The 22670-nt window shown below is 36.9% G+C and overlaps 1 protein-coding gene across 3 annotated transcripts in view; it reads right to left on the minus strand.

The window, feature by feature from the left end:
• ADK (adenosine kinase) overlaps positions 1–22670 on the minus strand; it is a 514633-nt gene that overhangs the window by 79856 nt on the left and 412107 nt on the right. For all 3 annotated transcript variants that reach the window (XM_060111660.1, XM_060111662.1, XM_060111661.1), the window contains exon 8: positions 6521–6556. In XM_060111660.1, coding sequence (XP_059967643.1) covers positions 6521–6556 — 36 coding nt within the window. The remainder of the gene's footprint in view (positions 1–6520; positions 6557–22670) is intronic.

Here is a 22670-nt window from a genome sequence, read left to right on the forward strand (position 1 = left end):
AATAAATATTAATTTATTTCCTCTATTTACTGTCATTTTAATACTTTCCAAAATTGTCAAATCCTAAGTTGCCTCAAAATCTCTAGAAAGGGCCTCAAGAGTATTGAGTATCGAGAATTCAATTATGGTATCTAATAAGGGAGGACAAAGAGAAAAAAGGAAGGAGAAGTAGAAGAAAGCTCACACAATTTAGCTATGAGCCATGTATAAATAGCTATGAGCACTCTGAAGTACTCATTAAATCTTAACCACTCTAGGCAGTAGGTATTATTACTATATCCCTATTTCATAGATGTAGAAACCAAGAGCCATGTATGTAGCTCTGAAGTACTCATTAAATCTTAACCACTCTAGGCAATAGGCACTATTACTATATCCCCATTTTATAGATGAGGAAACTGAGTCACAGAGAGGTTAAGTAACTTCCTAAGGTCATAAGCATACTAAGAGGTGGAGTCAGGACTAGCATCCACAAAGTCTAACTCCAGGGATTATACTCTGTCATGTTATCCACAGATTATACTGCTTCTATGAATTCTGGCAAAGTGCCTTCTGTTGTTGTAACCAAAAAACTAGAGCATGTTTATCCTAAATCATTTTATGCCACATTCACAAGTCATTGCTGATCTTGCATTTAAATATGATATTTCTTCTTAATTATTCTGGCTTGTATTTTTACCGCAGTGAATTTCATCTTCTGAATTTCCAGATATTTCTCATTCTCCAAGGTCACTGGAAATCTAATTTCCTCCTCCAGTACGTCAGAATGTGAGAAAGAAAGAAGTGTAGTAGTAAAGAGTACCAGACTCAGAGAGCTGAGCTCTGATTCTGGCTCTATTGTCTGTTAGCTACATGACCTTGAACAAGTCGTGCAGCTTATTTTTTCTGTTCAACTGATATGGCAATACATGCCCTACCTACCCGAGTCACCAGGTTTGTGTGAATATTAAATGTATCGATGATATGTTAGAAAAGGTTTTATAAACTGTGAATCATTTCATAAATGTTAAATTATGCTTTTATTGTCACTGGTGATCACACACCTTAAATTTAGCATTGTTTTCCAAATTAAAAAATATATCCTCAGCACTTCCCTGGTTGCGCAGTGGTTAAGAATCTGCCTGCCAATGCAGGGGACACGGGTTCGAGCCCTGGTCTGGGAAGATCCCACATGTCGCGGAGCTACTAAGCCCACGCGCCACAACTACTGAAGCCCTCGCACCTAGAGCCCATGCTCCGCAACAAGAGAAGCCACTGCAATGAGAAGCCCGCACACCACAACGAAGAGTAGCCCCTGCTTGCTGCAACTAGACAAAGCCTGCGCACAGCAACAAAGACCCAACACAACCAAAACTAAAAAAAACAAAAAAAACAAACAGAATATATTCTCTTCATTCCATTTTTAACAAGTTGATGATACAAATATTAAACAATACTGTCACAATCTACCTACTCTTATAGAATACCAATTGTGGCATCTGCATACATTGCCTCACTTAACCACAGCGTATTCTGCTTTGTTTCCGAAATAGGAAGTCCTATAATAATTATGGGGTTCATATGATGTGTCAGCCTCTGTCCTGTCTCATACTACCTCCTCCTCACTCACTCCGTTCCAGTCACACTGGCCTCCTATCAGTTCCTGGAGTACACAGTACATTACGCTCTTTCGTGTCTGTGGGCCTGTGTACTCTTGTTCCCTCTGTTTGAAATTTGTTTCCCTACTGTTTGTTTGTTTTGCTTTTTTCTGTCATAGCCAGATATTTGTATTTTTCAAAGTGTTAGGCAGAAAGTCAGTGCTCAGCAAATATTTGTTGAATGAGTAAGTGATTAAATGAAGAGAATTTGGAGACTACTGTATCTCTTTCTGTTAATCTAGTGTTTTAAAACTGTTGTCATTTGGGACTCAGTCACCTAGGGAAGCAGCATTGTACTCTCTTAGCCAGCATGACCTGACTTAGTGTCTTATTTCCAGAAACTCTTGGTGATCATTCACTGCATTCTTTGTATTTGTAAGGAACACAGGAACCTTAGAAAAATCTTGGAGAATTCTTTGGGAATCAATACCTCCTGAAACTCTCTGGACTTGCTATCCAGTGCTGATCAGTGGAACTTTCTGTGATGATGTATATGTTTATATCTGCTCTGTCCAATATGGTAGTCCCTGTCTATGTATGCATGCACTTCAAATGTGCCAAGAGACTGAGGAACTGAATTTTAAATTTTATTTAATTTAAATTTAAATAGCCACACGTGGCTAGTAGATGCATATTGGATAGCACAATTCAATACTTCCCTCTCTCAGTGGTATAAGATGATAGAGTTGTCATTGGTCAGAGAAAGACTACAAGCCTGGAAGCCTCTGGGTAGAGTCATGGGCTGTAGGGAAAGTAGGAAAATGTTAAAAGATTGCTTTATTTCCTCTATGGTTAGAAGTATTGTATTTTTTTTTTTTTTTTTTTTGCAGTACGCGGGCCTGTCACTGTTGTGGCCTCTCCCGTTGCGGAGCACAGGCTCCCGACGTGCAGGCCCAGCGGCCATGGCTCACGGGCCCAGCCGCTCTACGGCATGTGGTATCCTCCCGGACCAGGGCACAAACCCGCGTCCCCTGCATTGGCAGGCGGACTCCCAACCACTGCGCCACCAGGGAAGCCCAGAAGTATTGTATTTTAGAGATCTAAAATAAGAAAATTAAAATTTGTTGCCTGGAGTAAAACTGAATAACTGATCCAATAGAAAAGGTCTGAGTTCTCTTCATCATTTGGCATATACTCTATTTCACTGAGAATGAAAATATAAAAAATATTTTTATTTAGGTTTTGGAGGTATGTCCTTCACTTTAATTTAAATCAGTTTTCAATACTGCTTTAAAAAGGTTTCATGGGCTTCCCTGGTGGCGCAGTGGTTAAGAATCCGCCTGCCAATGCACAGGACACAGGTTGGAGCCCTGGTCTGGGAAGATCCCACATGCCGCGGAGCAACTAAGCCCGTGGCCACAACCGCTGAGCCTGCACTCTAGAGCCCATAAGCCACAACAACTGAAGCCCGCATGCCTAGAGCCCGTGCTCCGCAACAAGAGAAGCCACCGCCATGAGAAGCCTGCGTGCTGCAATGAAGAGTAGCCCCTGCTCGCCGTAACTAGAGAAAGCCTGCGCGCAGCAACAAAGACCCAAGGCATCCAAAAAAAAAAAAAGTTTTCATAATGAAACATGTTACTAAGTACCTTATTTTTATTTAGGTTCTAAAAATACGAACTTTTAATCAGTTCAGTTCAACATAAGGTTGATTTAAAAACACTGCAGTCTGAACCGATTTTCCAAAATAATAAAAGGCCTCATGAAACTTTTTACCCCAAGAATTGTCATTTTAACTTCTTAGCAGGTCTGTCATTTAAATCAGGGCACTATGCAATTTTCCATCAACCTATATATATATATATATATATATATATATATATATATATATATATATAAATCCTCTCTCTTCTGCTTTGTGCTCTGCCCAGCTCCAGTTTTTATCTCATTCTCCAGTGCCCTCCTAAGCTGCCTCTTCTTACTGAAAATTGCCCAATTCGTTTTAAAGATTAAAGAATTTTTTTTTTTTTTGCGGTACGTGGGCCTCTCACTGTTGTGGTCTCTCCCGTTGCAGAGCACAGGCTCCGGATGTGCAGGTCCAGCAGCCATGGCTCACGGGCCTAGCCGCTCCGCAGCATGTGGGATCTTCCCAGACCGGGGCACAAATCCGTGTCCCCTGCATCAGCAGGCGGACTCTCAACCACTGTGCCACCAGGGAAGCCCAAGATTTTTTTCTTAAAGAAAGATTATCTAAAATTTGCAGAGAAGCTAATCAGAATATCATAAACAATGCTGCTGAGTATATTTCCTGATGAATAAACACTGGTTATTTTTAGAGGCATTTAGATTGGTCTCTTAGCAGACAGATCACTAGTGGCAACACTCAGTGGCTTTGGGAACTGATTGGGATTTATAACAGAAAATGAGGGTAGGACAGTGGATTTGTGGGAAGAAAAAAATGTCCACCTTTCCTTTCTTTTTTAATTTTTTCATTTCTCTCCTCTCATTCATGCCCCAAATTAAGAGGTAAAATTAAAGTTGGGAGGAATAAGACAGATTTTGTCTAGTTTGTCACACTAGACTTGAGAGCACTGACACATTTCCATAGACATTAAACTGTTAAGTGATTTATTTTTGTTTGAGTCTTTAAAAATACCAAGTTTCAAACCTATGCTTTCATATTCCTATCTAATGGACTAAGGAAACTTTCATGACATTTTAAAATCATTCAGTTTCTCTAGATAGTATTCCATACATGGATTATATTTTATTAATAATACTTCAGGGTATTCTACTCATGGCTCTTACAGATTCTGTGATGCGTATAATATTTTAGGGAACCCATGAAGGGACACGTCAAGATACTGTGTGCTTTAACCAATCTAACACATCATTGTCAAATCACCAACTGAGTCATCTTGCTATGTCAGGAGGTAATAAGGTATCCTACTATAATCATCATCACTTTGTTTATATGCTGTAATCATTTGTGGCAGATTTATGGTAAAAAGAAACAACTCTAGAATCAATGAGTAAGAACTAACAGAAAGGTTAATATGGTGCTGGTTAGTAGAAAATAGAAAAAGTAGTTTGTTGCTAAGACTGTATTTAAACTAGGCATATCCAAAGCATGTAGCTCAAGAGAGCAATAAAACTATGAATTAGTAAGGTTTAATAAACTATTAAAAATTATTATCAAGGTACTACTGAATCATGATCATTTGTTATACAACATGTTATATTTCTAAACATCTACAAAATTGGTTATTTTCTAGAACCAAAATACATTTTTAAATGTTAGCACAGAAAATAGGACACAAATTTATACTCTGCAGGCTTTTATCTTTGGAGAATTTTGATGTAACAACAGAGAGTATTAATTGTTAATACTGAAATTTCTCATCAGTGAAACTTTAAAACATGACTGAAAACATTTACGTATAGTTTCATGATCAAAACATTTGACTTTTAAATTGAATATTCCCTTCATTACACTTAGCCCTGTATATCAATTGCCAGTTTGGGAAATGACAAAGTGAAACTTAAATTAGATAAAAATTACTTGGAAATCTTTATTCCTTCTTCTTCATGTGACTCAACCCCATATTCATGAGAATATGTTAAAACAAAAAAAGCAAACTCCCAAGAAACTATCAAAGTTGCCATTAATTGAGCATTATGAGGCAGAGTTTCATACCCTGATACAGTTTTTTTCATAAGATCTTGAGAGTAGAATACTTATACCACATGCTCACTATCTTCCTCCAAGAAAAGGAAGCCCTATGCCTGGTTGTCAAGTCCTATGACATGGATAACATACACATGTATCACTTTGTTGCTTGATAATGAATCTGTCTTTAGTATATTTAAATAACATTTCCATCACTATTTCATACAACACCTTTCTCTAAAGAGTTCAAAGTGAGCTTACTAATATATCCAATCAATGCTCACAGCTTCTGTAGACGGTAGACAATACTGAGTATGCAAATAAGGAGAGAGTTTCTGTATGTTGCAGCTCTAGTCAGATTAAATGTTAAAAAATTACTACCATGAAACACTCCAAGTTGCTGTATAGAACACAGTATTCTATGTAGTTCTAGCTAAATAAATATGATAGTCATAAAACTCACAAACTCAGTGAATTCTCTGTCAATTAACCTGCGCTGAGATTAGTCAGTGTTTCCTAATGATGGACTGGAAGGTAGATATTATGTAGGTAAAAACATAGTCTTGTCTATTATCTTAATTTTGCCAACAACAACCACATGGAGTTTGGAACCTTGACAAGATAATATTTCTATGAGGAAAACAGAATCAATTATCTGGAAAGTAAAGCAAGTATCAATATTTAGTTTCAGAAAATGTATATGTTTTATGCTATCAAAAAAAAAAGCAGAGAGAAGAAAGAAAAGAGATTCAAACAGGAAGTTTATATGAACAGTATTTAAATTAATCAGTTCCTAACAACTGTTAAGTACAACTTTTGGAAATTAATTTACATAATGATAATCTACATGTGGTAGGGTTGAAATTATTTAAATGACATTATATTTCACTATTTAGTCTTGCTCCACCACTGCTTTAGCAGTGAATCCTTATGAAATGTAATGCAGCTAATGAGGTAGCTTTTTAACTGAACAAACTGACAGGCCCCATATCTGCAGAGGCAGCTTGAAACCGTGCCCAACCTCTTGGCTTCCCAAGAGGCTTTTCAAAATTCAATAAATAACATCTGTAGGCGATGTTGGGTGCAGACCTAGCAGAGTGCGTCATAACACTGTGCTGGCAGAACAAAGAAACCATGACGACTGCCAAGTTTCCATGGCAACTGCTGCGAGGCTCTGAGAGTATAATAGCACATCAATCACTGTCCAAAAGAACTTCATTATCAGCTAGAAGAAACCTTTAGGATCTGTTTAGTGTACAATTGTGGGTTAACTCACCTCAAAGCCTTGCTCTCTAGCAAAAGTGGCAGCTTCCTGAAATAAAAAAAAAGGAACAGTTAATTATAAAGTGCTAGGTAATGAAGAAATAATCCATTTTGAAACTCATTCAGTCTTCTTTTTAGACAATTATCTCAATATATCCACATAGTTCAATTTTTATTCTTACACCAAAAAAAAAAAAAGATTTCTTTTTACCTTGGCATAAAAAAAAAGGCAGCATAATGTCAACACACTTCACAAGTTGAAATAAGATATAGTACATGTTTTTACTGTAGCTGTCACTGTGAGTTCAGGTGTTTTGACCCCAGCAAAGAAAATCATTTGAAACCTAAGGAAGATGCTGATGGTTATGTTTTTAATTAAAACAATACCTTACAGAAATCTCTTCTGTAGAGAAAAACATCTGCTAAAAAATGTATAGATTCAGAAAACCCACCACTTTGCAATCCCTGATGAAATTTATCCAGGCAAGGATCATCAATGGATATTAAATTCAATAGGTGAAAGGATGATGGGGAACTGGGTATTTCATGGAATCAAAGTATCAAAGATCACATGCTGGTCACGGGGAGCAAAGTATAACTTTATAATGGAAGGATCAAGCTGTCATCACTTTAACCCAGCGATCGATCCTATCACTTATCATTAATAATGGGATCACCAAAAACACTGTGTCTTCTGTTATGATGCAGTATAAGGTACACAGCATCAGCTACAAAGTTTTTAACATGAATTAATAAAAAATTTTTTCAATAACTTGCAGTCTACAGGAAATATAGAGGATAGGAGAACAAGTTAAATGATACACTGAGAAAGCAAATGAACAAATCCATAATGCAGGACATTACACCGGACAAGTAGCTTGGTCTCTTCAATAAGTCAATGTTATGATAAAGTGGGGAGGGGAAAAATGACCAGGAGCAATACACAGATTTTAATTGGAAACTGTTTTGAAGAAACCAGCTATAAAATACATTTTGGGACAAGTGGAGAAATTTGATTATGAAATGGGAATTAGATAATATTAAGAATTATCGATTTCATAAGGAAAATGTTCTAGATTTTTAGAGGTGTATCCTGAAGTATTCTGGGATAAAATGGCATGATATATGTAATTTATTTTAGAAAAATTAAAAAAAATAAAGTGAAGCAAAAATGGTAAAATGTTAATGACTGAATCTAGATGTATTCAGTATTAATATTTTTTTGGCCTGTTTGAAAATGTTTGTAATAAAAAGTCCCCACCCCCCATTTCTCTTTGATATAAGATGACAGGGTAACAGAAGTTGAACATCATTTAAAAAATACAGTTAAAAATTTTAAAACAATGTTTTTCTGGATATTAAATATATCTCAAGGGCACAATCTGATGAACCTTATTATATACTCAAATGCCCTTATAATAGGTTATCAAATGACAAAAAACACATCTGTGTAACCAAATCTTTTCCCTTTCTTCACTCTGCTTTGCATATATATTTTCATTTTAGTACTGATACAGAAAATGGAGGCAATATTACTTTTCCATTCCACTTCCCCCTTGAAAATGGAAAAAAAAAAAAACTGCAGACAACTGTCAAGAGCCTCTACATCTTAACTTACATTCCTCCAAAATTATCTTTGCCAAGAGATATTAATAGAAGGATGGGATGTGAGCCTGAGTAGTGAGCAGATCCAACTAAAACGACTGCTGCACCAAACCATGTAAGGCAGAAACTACAGTTAATGTCTCCAGCAGAAATCTGGGTACTATCTACATGTTAAGGAAAACACAGGGAAGAAAAGTATGTATGCACTTATGGTCCAATATACTAATAGCATATAAATTTAAAGAACCACTTTGAGGGTTTGAAAAGGTCGAAATAGATGATTACAGTTGAACACTGAAGTTAATACAAAGTGATAAGCTGAAAGTACAACTCCTTAGGCTGTTGACTACAGAAGCATAAGGCTGATTGAGTTAACCTTACTTGATATAGATTTTTAAAAAATGGAATTATGACCTTGACAATTGTTGCAAGCAAGGTTAGCCTCTCTGACAATTTACTTGCACTAGAATCTTGTATACCACACAGTCAATAATATTTGCTAGCCTGGATGTCAAGGAAAAGGATAAAGTTCAAAAGATATCAACGTAGAACTTTTCCAAGCTGTCCAACTCAAGAACTAACCAAGCTAATTCTTATATGGAAAAGACAACTAAGAAACCCTGCAAGAACTACTTATTTACATGGAACTTTATCAGAGGCACAAAAGAAACCTAGAGGACTATAAGACAAAGTTAATATGAAGAATCTGTATGACTGAAGTTGCACTAAGACGTAAAAACTTAAAATTCACATACAGTAGTTAAGTTGCCTTTTTAATGTCCAGTTCTGCTCCCACAAATGTAAGAAGCTATCGACTGTCATCTGTTATGGTATAGTAGAACTGACTAATTGCAAGAAGGCACATTTATAAATGTCAGATCATTATTCTTTAAGGAAACTGGGCCCTAGGACACTTCCACATCTGTGAACTATTCCAAGCACCAACATATTTCTGACTGAGGAAGGACATGCTGAAGAAAAGTCAACTCAATTTTCTATCCTAGCGCCCCCTCACACAGGTTTGCAGAACTGTGCCCTATCACTGAAAAGCTAAGCACTTGTTCTACTGCTTAAAAAGATCTTATCTCCTGACTTCCTCCCACCTTCTTTTGATCTTGGGCTGGTGCCCCCAGTCACTCCATTAGAGAAGGCAGCTGGCTCACATCACTGCAGACTTTCCCACAGCTAACCTCTGATCTGAAGGTGTTTGTAGATACAATGATGGAACAACATTTATTTTTCCCTCTCAGCAAAACAAATAAAACAACACAGGGGAACAGTTTGACCCAGTAAGAATTTTAAGTAGAATTTTCGTCTTCAGATTCACTGCATGGAGGGACAGAAGGAAAAGGCATTAGGTCAGAAATCAGGGAAGAAAAAAGGGGCATAAATGGTGGGCAGAATAGTAAGACAGGTTCCAAATATCAAGGGTAATTCCAAGTGAACTGATCACACTAAATTGAAAAGGACTTTTTAGCGTGCCTTCGCAGTAAAAGTGAGAAAAGAAAACAAGCAAGTCTCCATCTGTGCTGCCCCAGGGCGCCACGTACTGAGTTTCACAAATCTAATGAAGCAGTCAAGTTAAAATCCAACCACAGAGTGAATGTGACATGTGGAGAACAGCTAGAGTTAGAATAGAGAAGCAGAGCGGTTCCTAATGCAGGTGATTATCCATGTGATAATCATTATATTTACAGGCTTTCCATTTTAGATCTGACATCAAAAATCACAAAGGAGGAGGGATTAAGGAAATAAACAACCGACACAGAGGCTTTCCTGCTCCCCTGAGAGTGCAGCACTTTCATTCATGCATGACAAGCAACAAAAGCAAAAGGCCAGGAAAGAGTATTTCTGAGAAGGCTGGATTTCACATTAACACTTCTTTCCATTTTGATAACTTTCACTATTATTCAGTTTCTCATACAGGTCACATTTTCAAAATCAGTTCCCATTGTTGTCTATGCTATAATACAGTATCATTTTTGGTTTACAATGAATGATACTCACATAATATGTCTTTTACAACAACAAAGCCATTTTTTCCTTCCTGGAATTGAGTGTTGTGAATAAAATGACATATAATTAAAGTCTTAGACTCTCATCTACACCACGCTATTTAGGATTTGCATTAGGCTTGCTGCTTCACCAACCAGGCTAAAAGGATGCAACAACAACCAAGTATGGTTTTTTGAGTAGAGGTTTAAAAAAAAGCTGAAATTCGTGGTTAATGAAAACTATGGAATACTTACATTACGAGCTATTTAAAGGGATTAGCAAACCACTACCAAAAAGCACAATCCTCAGATTATACAGGAAAGGAAGGAAAAACTCAAGTGTGTGTCTGTGTGTATGAAAGACAACAATTTCCTTTATATTCAATTGAGAAGAAAACTGTTTTCTCTGCATTTTGTCTGATAATACCCTGATTTTATTTTATAGAGAATTATCTGTAATCACAAACTAAAACCATAACTAGTCCATATTGTTATTCTAATTCCAATTATTTGTTACTAGTTATATAGAAATACAAATGATTTCTGTGTATTGGCCTTATATCCTGACACTTTGCCAAATTCGTTTATTAGCTGTAGGAACTATTCTTTTGCTCCTGTAAAGAAAGATGTTCCTACTAACCATACTACAAAGTTATTTTAAGAACTTAGCAAATGCCTTAAAAAAATTACCTCTCTTTTCTCCTGGGTGATCTGAAGGGTATAAATACTAACTACCACCACTACCATAGCTCATAACCCTTGCTCTCCCACTTCCTGCTCTACACTTCAAGGCACTGAACCCAGTTAGAGCTATTATCTGCTTACTTATGTTACCACTCTACTTTCTGATAGTGGACATGAGGGGTCTTGGGTGTAGGCTGAAACTTCATGGACTGAAGCAAAAAAGGGAGAAGACCTAACTTAGGACCAAAGAAAGGTAACTTGTGACTATCCACCGAAAGCAGCCCATCCATTCAAAACAAACCATTCTGTTAACCCAATGCAAACAGGAAGCAGAAAGTTCACTGGAGTTCCCATGGTCTTCACTCAAGTCATAGGAGTCCAGGGCTTTAGGAAAAGCCAAGGCAGAACCAAGCCACCAAAACAGTTCTGCTGTTTTGTTTGTTCATCTCTCCATCCAAATAGAATTTACCCTGCAAGGACAGTTTTAGGCTAACAGATACTATTACACTAGCGGTATATTAGTGCTACAGCTGTTGGAGACCTTACAATGGTATTAGACTTTGACTTGATAATATTTGAAACAATATTGTAAATCCTAATGGTGTGGTATACGTGAGAGTCTAAGATGGAATGTTACCTATGTCTGTCTTTCTCTGTATAAATCTATGTATAAAAATCTCTCTATATAAATAAAATTCTTAAATTTGTATATACATTTAGATGTATAATGCCTTTTTCGAAGGGCTTTAAATGCAAGATAGTACCGGTCAGGAGGCAGTTACAGCCAAATGGAAAGAGTACAGGGCTTAGAATCAGAAAACCTACACTAAGGTTGCTGTTTTACAGCTCATTTGATATGTAATCTTGAGCAAGTCACTCAGTATATCAGTTTATATCAACACAACTGAGGTCAACAAAACCTACTGAATTGTTGCTAGGAATAAATAAAATATTTAATGTGAACTGTAAAATCATTTTGCCTATTGAATTCAAGCTCTTGGTAAGATCTTAGGATAATTTAAACAAATGAATTTCAGAGCATCCAGAGTACATTCAATGATTTGTCCTATCTGTGGATCATATGTGTAGTAGAGAAGCCTCTGAATTGGTTGCCTACTACATTGATCCCTAACTGGTGATGTTCAAATTCTTGTAAAATTCCCTCCCCTTTGAATGCGGGCTGGACCTAGTGACTTGCTTCTAACAAAAGTGATGTTAGATGTTAGATGACTTGCTTCTGACAAAAGTGATGGGATGTCTTGTTTGTCCATCCTCTTGCTCACACGCTCTCTCTCAGCTCTTGCTCTAGGGGAAATAAGCTGCCATGTTGTGAGGACCCCTATGGAGTGGCCCATGACTAACAACCAGAGAGGATCTAGGGCTTGCTAATAGCCATGTGAGTGAGCTTGGTAGTGAATACTCCCCAAGCAGAGATATGACTACAGCCCTGGCTGACATCCTGATTACAGCCTTGTAAGAGAATCTGATTCAGAGGCACCAAACTAAGCTGTGCCTGGATTCCCTATCCACATCTTAGACACGAGGAACCTAGCCTTAGAGAGGTTAACTAACATGGCCCAATTCAGATATTTTCTCATTCAGATTATGCTAATCCTTAAAAAAGTCACAAAAATCAAATCAAACAAGCGTGGCTAACAAATCAATCGTAGGTGAGCAAATTATGGAAAGATAATTTAGATACATACTATCTAAATGGTTTTGTATACCTGATTATGATTAATCATTTCTTAGCTGTAGCGGTGATATACCTCTAAATCATGCTGACATTTAATGATAAAGAACTACCTGCTGTTTATTTTTTTCCTACAATATATTATAAAGACTTATGTTGCTTAAGCCTCTAAATATTTCTTCATGCTATCCTTCAGACTATGAATTACTTTTTCTTTATGCTATCTACAAAATCATTTATATATTTTCTCATGAAACTGCATTAATGTTATACTACTTTTAATATTAAACTATTTCTGAAGAGGAAAAGTTTTAATTTGTAAATAAAGTAAACAAAGCCTAGAGAAAATCGTTAAAGAAAATATAAATCTGGGAAACCCCTTTTAAAATGTTTCATTTATGAAAATATCTGTACTGGTTTTTCCAAACAATATAACATACAATTTTTGGGAGATTTTCAACCTGTACTCTGACATTTATTACCATATGCTTCTTGTCTGCAGAATGCTGAACAGAAATATTATTTAACATTTACTGAGTGCCAAAAACTCCATGGGGCAATGTATAAACTATAAAGACACACATGGCCCCTATCCATTAGCTTTATAATAAAAATCAGATAAACAGTATATAAATTATACCTTCATAAACATGACTGAAAAAAATTACTCAGATAAATTACAAGCCAAAAAAAATTAGGTTTAGTTTAGAACATACTTTCACAAAATGATTTACTAGATGTGTCTATTCTACTAAGGAAAGTTGTTAATTCCTACTGTTAAGCATATTTAATGGTGGTAACTAAAGGAAAACAAGTTTAGGAAAAGTGCTTCATCAAAATTTGACCAACTAGCTATTGGGCTAATTTATAGAATAATCCAAGTTTTTCAGTTGCTGAAGAAAGAAAAAAGAGATGCTAGCATAAGAAAATCATCAGGGTAGCAGGCCTCTTATTGGGTATTTTATTTCCATTTTTAATGAGATAACATGTGCTTGGCATAATGAAGGCACTCAACAAATGTCAATTATTTTCCGTATTTCATTTGATCCTCATGAAAATCCCGTAAAATAGGTATTCTTCTCCTTTCACAGATGAAAATCTGAAGGTTCAGAGACATTAAAATATGTCCAAGACCAAATAACAAGTAATTGTAATAGCTGGCATTTGGATCTGAGGCTTTCCAAATGGTTTGTGCTGGTCTGCTACTGATGAACTCTTTTAGCTGTTTTATGTCTGAAAAAGTCTTTATCTCGTTTTCATTTTTGAAAGATATTTTTAGTGGGTATAGAATTCTAGGTTGACAATTTTTTGTCTCAGTGCTCTAAGGTCCAGCTTGCATTGTTTCAGATGCATTCTTATCTTTGTTTCTCTGTACAGAATATGTCTTAAAAAAAAAAAAAACAACCTGTCTGCTTTTAAGATTTCTTTTATCACTGCTTTTATGCAATTTGATTATGATGTTCCTTGGTGTAGTTTTTTCCTTGTTACTTTTGCAGTTTGTTGAGTTTCTTGGATTTGTGGGTTTATAGTTTTCTTCAAATTTGGAATATTTTCACTCTTTATTACTTCAAATATTGTTCTGTTTCTCCTCTCCAGGACTCCAAGTATGTATGTTAGGTCACTTGAAGTTGGCCAACCCCTGTATTATGCTACTAGTAGAATATTTATAAGTTTTAAAAGAGACATTTTTCTTCTTTACTGAATTACCAGTGAGGAACTGAAGGCCCTATGGAGAGCAGGCTACAGCTTGTTAGCTTTAAGTAAAATGTATATCTTTAGACAGGTCTTGTTTCCTTCATTCACTGTCCAAAAAACCCCCTAAAACCTAAATTACTTATATTAATAAAAAGACAGTAAAAGACAAGATAAATAACCAATTCTTACAAGTTTAGACACATGTTTACATGGGGCAATGAGAAAGGTATTACTGATCAGTGCTAAACATTAGACCAAAAACGGAAAGGAAGACCTCATGATGGGGAGAAACTGGCATTTTTACTAAGTGTCTTTTTAATAATTCTTCTCTCTCAAATGTGCACCCGTGTCTTTTGCATTTTCCACATTCCATGCACGAAGCTTCCTAAAGTGTCACGGTGTGATAATCACTGCCATATCAATCCGACCTCTGTGGCCACTCTGAGGATGCTAACAGCAGAACCTGTCATAAAAGCTCCTCTACTCTTTGAGTCTCTTGGTCTTTTAAGGGAGAAGACGAAATAAAATTGGAAATCACAGTAACATTCACAACCCAAAATATTACTGAATTAAATTAAGAAAGAAACTTATAGGACTACACTGTGACTTATTAGCATAACAAAATATAGTAAAAAACAGAGAAGCATCTAGTTTCCTACCTCTAGTGGGGAAGAGGGGCTGGGGGCAGGAAAGGCAGTTCCTCTTCCTCCCCAGGTCAGAATTTTTAACCTATGGATATGTACATAACACATTCCATACAAGTATCACCAATAACCAGTATTATTTTCTTCTTTCTTACTAGGTGACTCACAATCATTATGCACAGAGTGTATTGTAATACTTATGTTTTAGAAACAAGTCCAACACAGACAAACTTAGAATTTTCACAATGGTCAGTGGGAAGTAAAAAAGATAGCCATGGCAGTAACAGTGAATACAGGTCTCTCAAGGAAAGAAAAAAAAAACCAAAAACCTACACCAAAAATGAAACTACAAAGAAGTCAAAGGAAAAAAAATCTAATGTGCATGAAAAACAAATCAACCAAATGTCAGGCTATTAAAAAAATAATCACAGAAAGATGATAGAAAACACCCAACAGAGCATGTAGCAGGCCCTCCATAAATGATTAATTGAAAGTGTAATTCACCTATCCTTCCTCTATGATAAACAGGTTTAAAAAGATACTTTTGAAATGCTAGTACTGCATTTGATAATGAAGTGGGAGCCAATCAATAATCTACAAACTAGACTCAAGAAATGTCTATCTTTCTACCTCACAAACATTTTTTGTTTTCTTTTTCTTCTTTTGGTTGCACCACACAGCTTGCAGGATTAGTTCCCTGACCAGGGATCAAACCCAGGCCCCCTGTAGTGGAAGCGTGGAGTCCTAACAACTGAATCGCCAGGGAATACCGCCCCCACCCCTTTTTCCTCACAAACCTTTTGTCAGAATCTGAGATAACACATTTTCTAATCCTAGTGCTTCCCTGTGTGTTTTGCTGTCTCTGTAACAAAGTACGAGTTTTCATTACATATTAACAAGATGCTGGGAAATGAAGGTAATTCAGAACAGAGGTAGTAATGAAGTGCTGACATTTTTTTTAATTTTTAAATTTAATTTTATTTACTTTTTTATACAGCAGGTTATTAGTTATCCATTTTATACATATTAGTGTATATATATCAATCCCAATTTCCCAATTCATCATCCCCCCACACCATCATTTCCCCCCTTGGTGTCCATACATTTGTTTTCTACATCTGTTTCTCTATTTCTGCCCTGCAAACTGGTTCATCTGTACCATTTTTCTAGGTTCCACATATGTGTGTTAATATACGATATTTGTTTTTCTCTTTCTGACTTACTTCATTCTGTACGACAGTCTCTAGATCCATCCTCGTCTCTACAAATGATCCAAATTCATTCCTTTTTATGGCTGAGTAATATTCCATTGTATATATGTACCACCCCTTCTTTATCCATTTGTCTGTTGATGGGCATTTAGGTTGCTTCCATGACCTGGCTATTGCAAATAGTGCTGGAATGAACATTGGGGGGCATGTGTCTTTTTGAATTATGGTTTTCTCTGGGTATATGCCCAGTGGGGGATTGCTGGGTCATATGGTAATTCTAGTTTTAGTTTTTAAAGGAACCACCATGCTGTTCTCCATACTGGCTGCATCAATTTACATTCCCACCAACAGTGCAAGAGGGTTCTCCTTTCTCCACACCCTCTCCAGAATTTGTTGTTTGTAGATTTTCTGATGATGCCCATTCTAACTGGTGTGAGTTGATGCCTCATTGCAGCTTTCATTTGCATTTCTCTAATAATTACTGATGTTGAGCAGCTTTTCATGTGCTTCCTGGCCATCTGTATGTCTTCCTTGGAGAAAGTCTATTTAGGTCTTCTGCCCATTTTTGGATTGGGTTGTATTTTTTTTTTTTTTTTTTTTGGCAGTACGCGGGCCTCTCACTGTTGTGGCCTCTCCTGTTGTGGAGCACAGGCTCCGACGCGCAGGCTCAGTGGCCATGGCTCACGGGCCTAGCCGCTCCGCGGCATGTGGGATCTTCCCGAACCGGGGCATGAACCAGTGTCCCCTGCACTGGCAGGCAGACTCTCAACCACTGCGCCACCAGGGAAGCCCTGGGTTGTTTGTTTTTTTAATATTGAGCTGCATGAGCTGTTTATATATCTTGGAGATTAATCCTTTGTCCATTGATTCATTTGCGAATATTTTCTCCCATTCTAAGGGCTGTCTTTTCGTCCTGTTTGTAGTTAGCTTTGTAAAAGCTTTTAAGTTTCATTAGGTCCCATTTCTTTATTTTTGTTTTTATTTCCATTACTCTAGGAGGTGGATCAAAAAAGAGCCTGCCGTGATTTAAGTCAGAGAGTGTTCTGCCTATGCTTTCCTCTAAGAGTTTTATAGTGTCCAGTCTTACATTTAGGTCTCTAATCCATTTTGAGTTTAATTTTGTGTATCGTGTTAGGGAGTGTTCTGATTTCATTCTTTTACCTGTAGCTGTCCAGTTTTCCCAGCACCACTTACTGAAGAGGCTGTCTTTTCTACATTGTATATCGTTGCCTCCTTTGTCATAGATTACTTGACCATAGGTGCATGGGTTTATCTCTGGGCTTTCTATCCTCTTCCATTGATCTATATTTCTGTTTTTGTACCAGTACCATACTATCTTGATTATTGCACCTTTGTAGTATAGTCTGAAGTCAGGCAATCTGATTCCTCCAGCTCCATTTTTTTCCCCTCAAGACTGCGTTGGCTATTCAGGGTCTTTTGTGTCTCCATACAATTTTAAAGATTTTTTGTTCTAGTTCTGTAAAAAATACCACTGGGAATTTGATAGGGATTGCACTGAATCTGTAGATTGCTTTGGGTAGTATAGTCATTTTCACAATATTGATTCTTACAATCCAAGAACATTGTATATCTCTCCATCCGTTGGTATCATCCTTAATTTCTTTCATCAGTGTCTTATAGTTTTCTGCATAAAGATCTTTTATCTCCTTAGGTAGGTTTATTCCTAGGCATTTTATTCTCTTTGTTGCAGTGGTAAATGGGAGTGTTTCCTTAATTTCTCTTTCAGACTTTTCATCATTAGTGTATAGGAATGCAAGAGATTTCTGTGCATTAATTTTAATTAATTTTCTGTGCAACTTTACCAAACTCATTGATTAGCTCTAGTAGTTTTCTGGTGGCATCTTTAGGATTCTCTATGTATAGTATCATGTCATCTGCAAACATTGACAGTTTTACTTCTTTTCCAATTTGTATTCCTTTTGTTTCTTTTTCTTCTCTGATTGCCATGGCTAGGACTTCCAAAACTATGTTGAATAACAGTGGCAAGAGTGGACATCCTTGTCTTGTTCCTGATTTTAGAGGAAATGCTTTCAGTTTTTCACCATTGAGAATGATGTTTACTGGGGGTTTGTCATATATGGCCTTTATTATGTTGAGGTAGGTTCCCTCTATCCCCACTTTCTGGAGAGTCTTTATCATAAATGGGTGTTGAATTTTGTCAAAAGCTTTTTCTGCATCTATTGAGATGATCATATGGTCTTTATTCTTCAATTTGCTAATACGGTGTATCACATTGATTGATTTGTGCATACTGAAGAATCCTTGCAGCCCTGGGATGAATCCCATTTGATCATGGTGTATGATCCTTGCAGTGTGTTGTTGGATTCTGTTTGCTAGTATTTTGTTGAGGATTTTTGCATCTATATTCATCAGTGATATTGGTCTGTAATTTTCTTTTTTTGTAGTATCTTTGTCTGGTTTTGGTATCAGGGTGATGGTGGCCTCACAGAATGAGTTTGGGAGTGTTCCTTCCTCTGCAATTTTTTTGGAGGAGTTTGAGAAAGATGGGTGTTAGCTCTTCTCTAAATGTTTGATAGAATTCACTTGTGAAGCCATCTGGTCCTGGACTTTTGTTTGTTGGAAGATTTTAAATCACAGTTTCAATTTCACTACTTGTGATTGGTCTCTTCATATTTTCTATTTCTTTCTGGTTCAGTCTTGGAAGGTTATACCTTTCTAAGAATTTGTCCATTTCTTCCAGCTTGTCCATTTTATTGGTATAGAGTTGCTTGTAGTAGTCTCTTAGGATGCTCTGTATTTCTCCGGTGTCCGTTGTAACTTCTCCGTTTTCTTTTCTAATTTTATTGATTTGAGTCCTCTCCCTCTTTTTCTTGATGAGTCTGGTTAATGGTTTATCATTTTTTTTTATCTTCTCAAAGAACAAGCTTTTAGTTTTAATGATCTTTGCTATTGTTTTCTTTGTTTCTATTTCATTTAATTCTGCTCTGATCTTTATGATTTCTTTCCTTCTGTTAACTTTGGGTTTCGTTTGTTCTTCTTTCTCTAGTTCATTTAGGTGTAAGGTTAGATTGTTTATTTGAGATTTTTCTTGTTTCTTGAGGTAGGCTTGTATTGCTATAAACTTCCCTCTTAGAACTGCTTTTGCTGCATCCCATAGGTTTTGGATTGTGTTTTCGTTGTCATTTGTCTCTGGGTATTTTTTGATTTCCTCTTAGATTTCTTCAGTGTTCTCTTGGTTATTTAGTAACATATTGTTTAGCCTCCACGTGGTTGTGTTTTTTACGTTTTTTTCCCTGTAATTGATTTGTTTTTGTTTGTTTGTTTTTCTTTCTTTTTTTTTTTGGCCGTACACGGGCCTCTCACTGTTGTGGCCTCTCCTGTTGCAGAGCACAGGCTCTGGACGTGCAGGCTCAGCAGCCATGGCTCATAGGCCCAGCCGCTCCGCCCATGTGGGATCCTCCCGGATCGGGGCATTAACCTGTGTCCCCTGCATCAGCAGGCGGACTCTCAACCACTGTGCCACCAGGGAAGCCCCCTGTAATTGATTTCTAATCTCATAGCATTGTAGTCAGATAAGATGCTTGATATGATTTCAATATTCTTAAATTTACTGAGGCTTGATTTGTGACCCAAGATGTGATCTATCCTGGAGAATGATCCATGTGCAGTTGAGAACAATGTATAATCTGCTGTTTTTGGATGGAATGTCCTATAAATGTCAATTAAATCTATCTGGTCTATTGTGTCATGTAAAGCTTGTGTTTCCTTATTAATTTTCTGTTTGGATGATCTGTCCATTGGTGTAAGTGAGGTGTTAAAGTCCCCCACTCTTATTGTGTTACTGTCGATTTCCTCTTTTATAGCTATTAGCAGTTGCCTTATGTTTGAGGTGCTCCTATGTTGGGTGCATATATATTTATAATTGTTATATTTTCTTCTTGGATTGATCCCTTAATCATTATGTAATGTCCTTCCTTGTCTCTTGTAACATTCTTTATTTTAATGTCTATTTTATCTGATATGAGTATTGCTACTCCAGCTTTCTTTTGATTTCCATTTGCATGGAATATCTTTTTCCATCCCCTCAGTTTCAGTCTGTATGTGTCCCTAGGTCTGAAATGGGTCTCTTGTAGACAGCATATATATGGGTCTTGTTTTTGTATCCATTCAGCGAGCCTGTGTCTTTGGTTGGAGCATTTAATCCATTCACTTTTAAGGTAACTGTCAATATGTATGTTCCTATTACCATTTTCTTAATTGTTATGGGTTTGTTTTTGTAGGTCCTTTTCTTCTCTTGTGTTTCCCACTTAGAGAAGTTCCTATAGCAATTGTTGTAGAGCTGGTTTGGGGGTGCTGAATTCTCTTAGCTTTTGCTTGCCTGTAAAGCTTTTGATTTCTCTGTCGAATCTGAATGAGATCCTTGCCGGGTAGAGTAATCTTGGTTGTAGGTTCTTCCCTTTCATCACTTTAAATATATCATGCCACTCCCTTCTGGCTTGTAGAGTTTCTGCTGAGAAATCAGCTGTTAAACTTATGGGAGTTCCCTTGTATGTTATTTGTCATTTTTCCCTTGTTGCTTTCAATAATTTTTCTTTGTCTTTACTTTTTGTCAATTTGATTACTATGTGTCTCGGTGTGTTTCTCCTTGGGTTTATCCTGCCTGGGAGTCTCTGCACTTCCTGGACTTGGGTGGCTATTTCCTTTCCCATGTTAGGAAAGTTTTCGACTATAATCTCTTCAAGTATTTTCTTGGGTCCTTTCTGTCTCTCTTCTCCTTCTCGGACCCCTATCATGCAAATGTTGTTGCGTTTAATGTTTTCCCAGAGGTCTCTTAGGTTGTCTTCATTTCTTTTCATTCTTTTTTCTTTATTTTGTTCCACAGCAGTGAATTCCACCATTCTGTCTTGCAGGTCACTTATCTGTTCTTCTGCCTCAGTTATTCTGCTATTGATTCCTTCTAGTGTATTTTTCATTTCAGTTATTGTATTGTTCATCTCTGTTAGTTCTTTTATTCTTCTAGGTGTTGGTTCTCTAATTCTTCTAGGTCTTTGTTAAACATTTCTTGCATCTTCTTGATCTCTGCCTCCATTCTTTTTCTGAGGTCCTGGATCATCTTCGCTATCGTTATTCTGAATTCTTTTTCTGTAAGGTTTCCTATCTCCACTTCATTTAGCTGTTTTCCTTGGGTTTTATCTTGTTCCTTCATCTGTTACATAGGTGTACCTCTGCCTTTTCATCTTGTCTGTCGTTCTGTGACTGTGGTTTTTGTTCCACAGGCTGCAGGATTGTAGTTCTTCTTGCTTCTGCTGTCTGCTCTCTGGTCAGTGCTGGCATTTTTATTGTACTGAACATTATAAAGTGATTGGGCTAACGGATGGGATTTTGTTAAAAGCAATTTTGACTTACTGCACATAGTATTACAAATTGGCTTCTACCTATATCCATTTCACAAACTTTTCCCATTGGTCACCCATCTTGGCCTTTCTTTTTGACTTTTGCGAATAGGACTTGATGACTTTTCTAGAGGGATGAAGGGTTTCTGCATACTGTAAAGTTTAGGAATAATTATTTTAAGAAATAAAATGGGTACTCGTTTCCTTCTATCCCTTCAGAGGTGTAATTTCAATCTCTCTAAATTTCTCTGCATCACAAATTACTGTTCATTTCCTGAGTAAATATTTTCCCTCCATCAAGTCTTTGGTCAGTTTCCCCCACTTACTCCTGCACATTTAAGCCCTTTTTTTTGGATTTTTCCAATTCCAGTGGATAATTTAATAGGTGAAAAAATGAGACTTTGTTTTGATGCTTTAGGGTTTGAATTTTGCCATCGTCTCCTAGAAACACTCCTTCCTACTTTTCTGTTGTATATCATCTTTCCCCTTCTCTCTCACCTTTCTGTTGCTTATCTTCTTTCTCATTCATTACCTGCCCTATATAGTCTTATCTAGAAATTCAGCTATCAACTTTTCAATCTTTTCTCTCTTTACACTTTTTAGGGGTAATTTCCTTTATTCCTTTCATTTGGTATCATTCTCAGATATCCTGCCTCACTTCCAGAGTCACTTTGCACTTGACAGCTTCCAAATTCTGCCAAGTATATTTTACAAGCACAAGGCCTATAATATCTAGTCTTGTTTCCATTCTTACTGACAGAATCCTAGGTCAGGCCTGTACTACCTCTTGCCTAGATTATTGCTATAGTGTCTTAATCAGTCCCTAGTACCAATCACACTCAGTTTGGATGTATGCTTACATTCTGACCATTAGATCCACCTTCCTAAATATCAACTCTGATTAGCCTTTGTTCAAAAAGTTACCTACTACTTCCTGAGAAAAGTCCCAATTCCATAGCCTGACTTTCAAAGGTCCTCCATAAAGTGCCCCTACTTTTCATTTCTAGCCCGATCTTTTACTATTCCCTTATACATGTACCAGATGCCACTCAAACTAGAATACTTGCTATTCTCTGAACAGGCCCCAGGCTTTTTTGCCTTCAAGCTACCTTGCACATGTAGGCACTAAACGAATTAGAATACCCTTCAACCACCCTTGTCAAAATACTACCTGTCCCTCCAGGGTTAGTTCAGCCATCTTCCGCTTAATGGAAGCCTTCTTAAATTGTTCATGGTCTCTTCTGTCCCACCTCCAGAAGTGA

This window comes from Mesoplodon densirostris, chromosome 1 (genome assembly GCF_025265405.1).
Source record: "Mesoplodon densirostris isolate mMesDen1 chromosome 1, mMesDen1 primary haplotype, whole genome shotgun sequence".
NCBI lineage: Eukaryota > Metazoa > Chordata > Mammalia > Artiodactyla > Ziphiidae > Mesoplodon > Mesoplodon densirostris.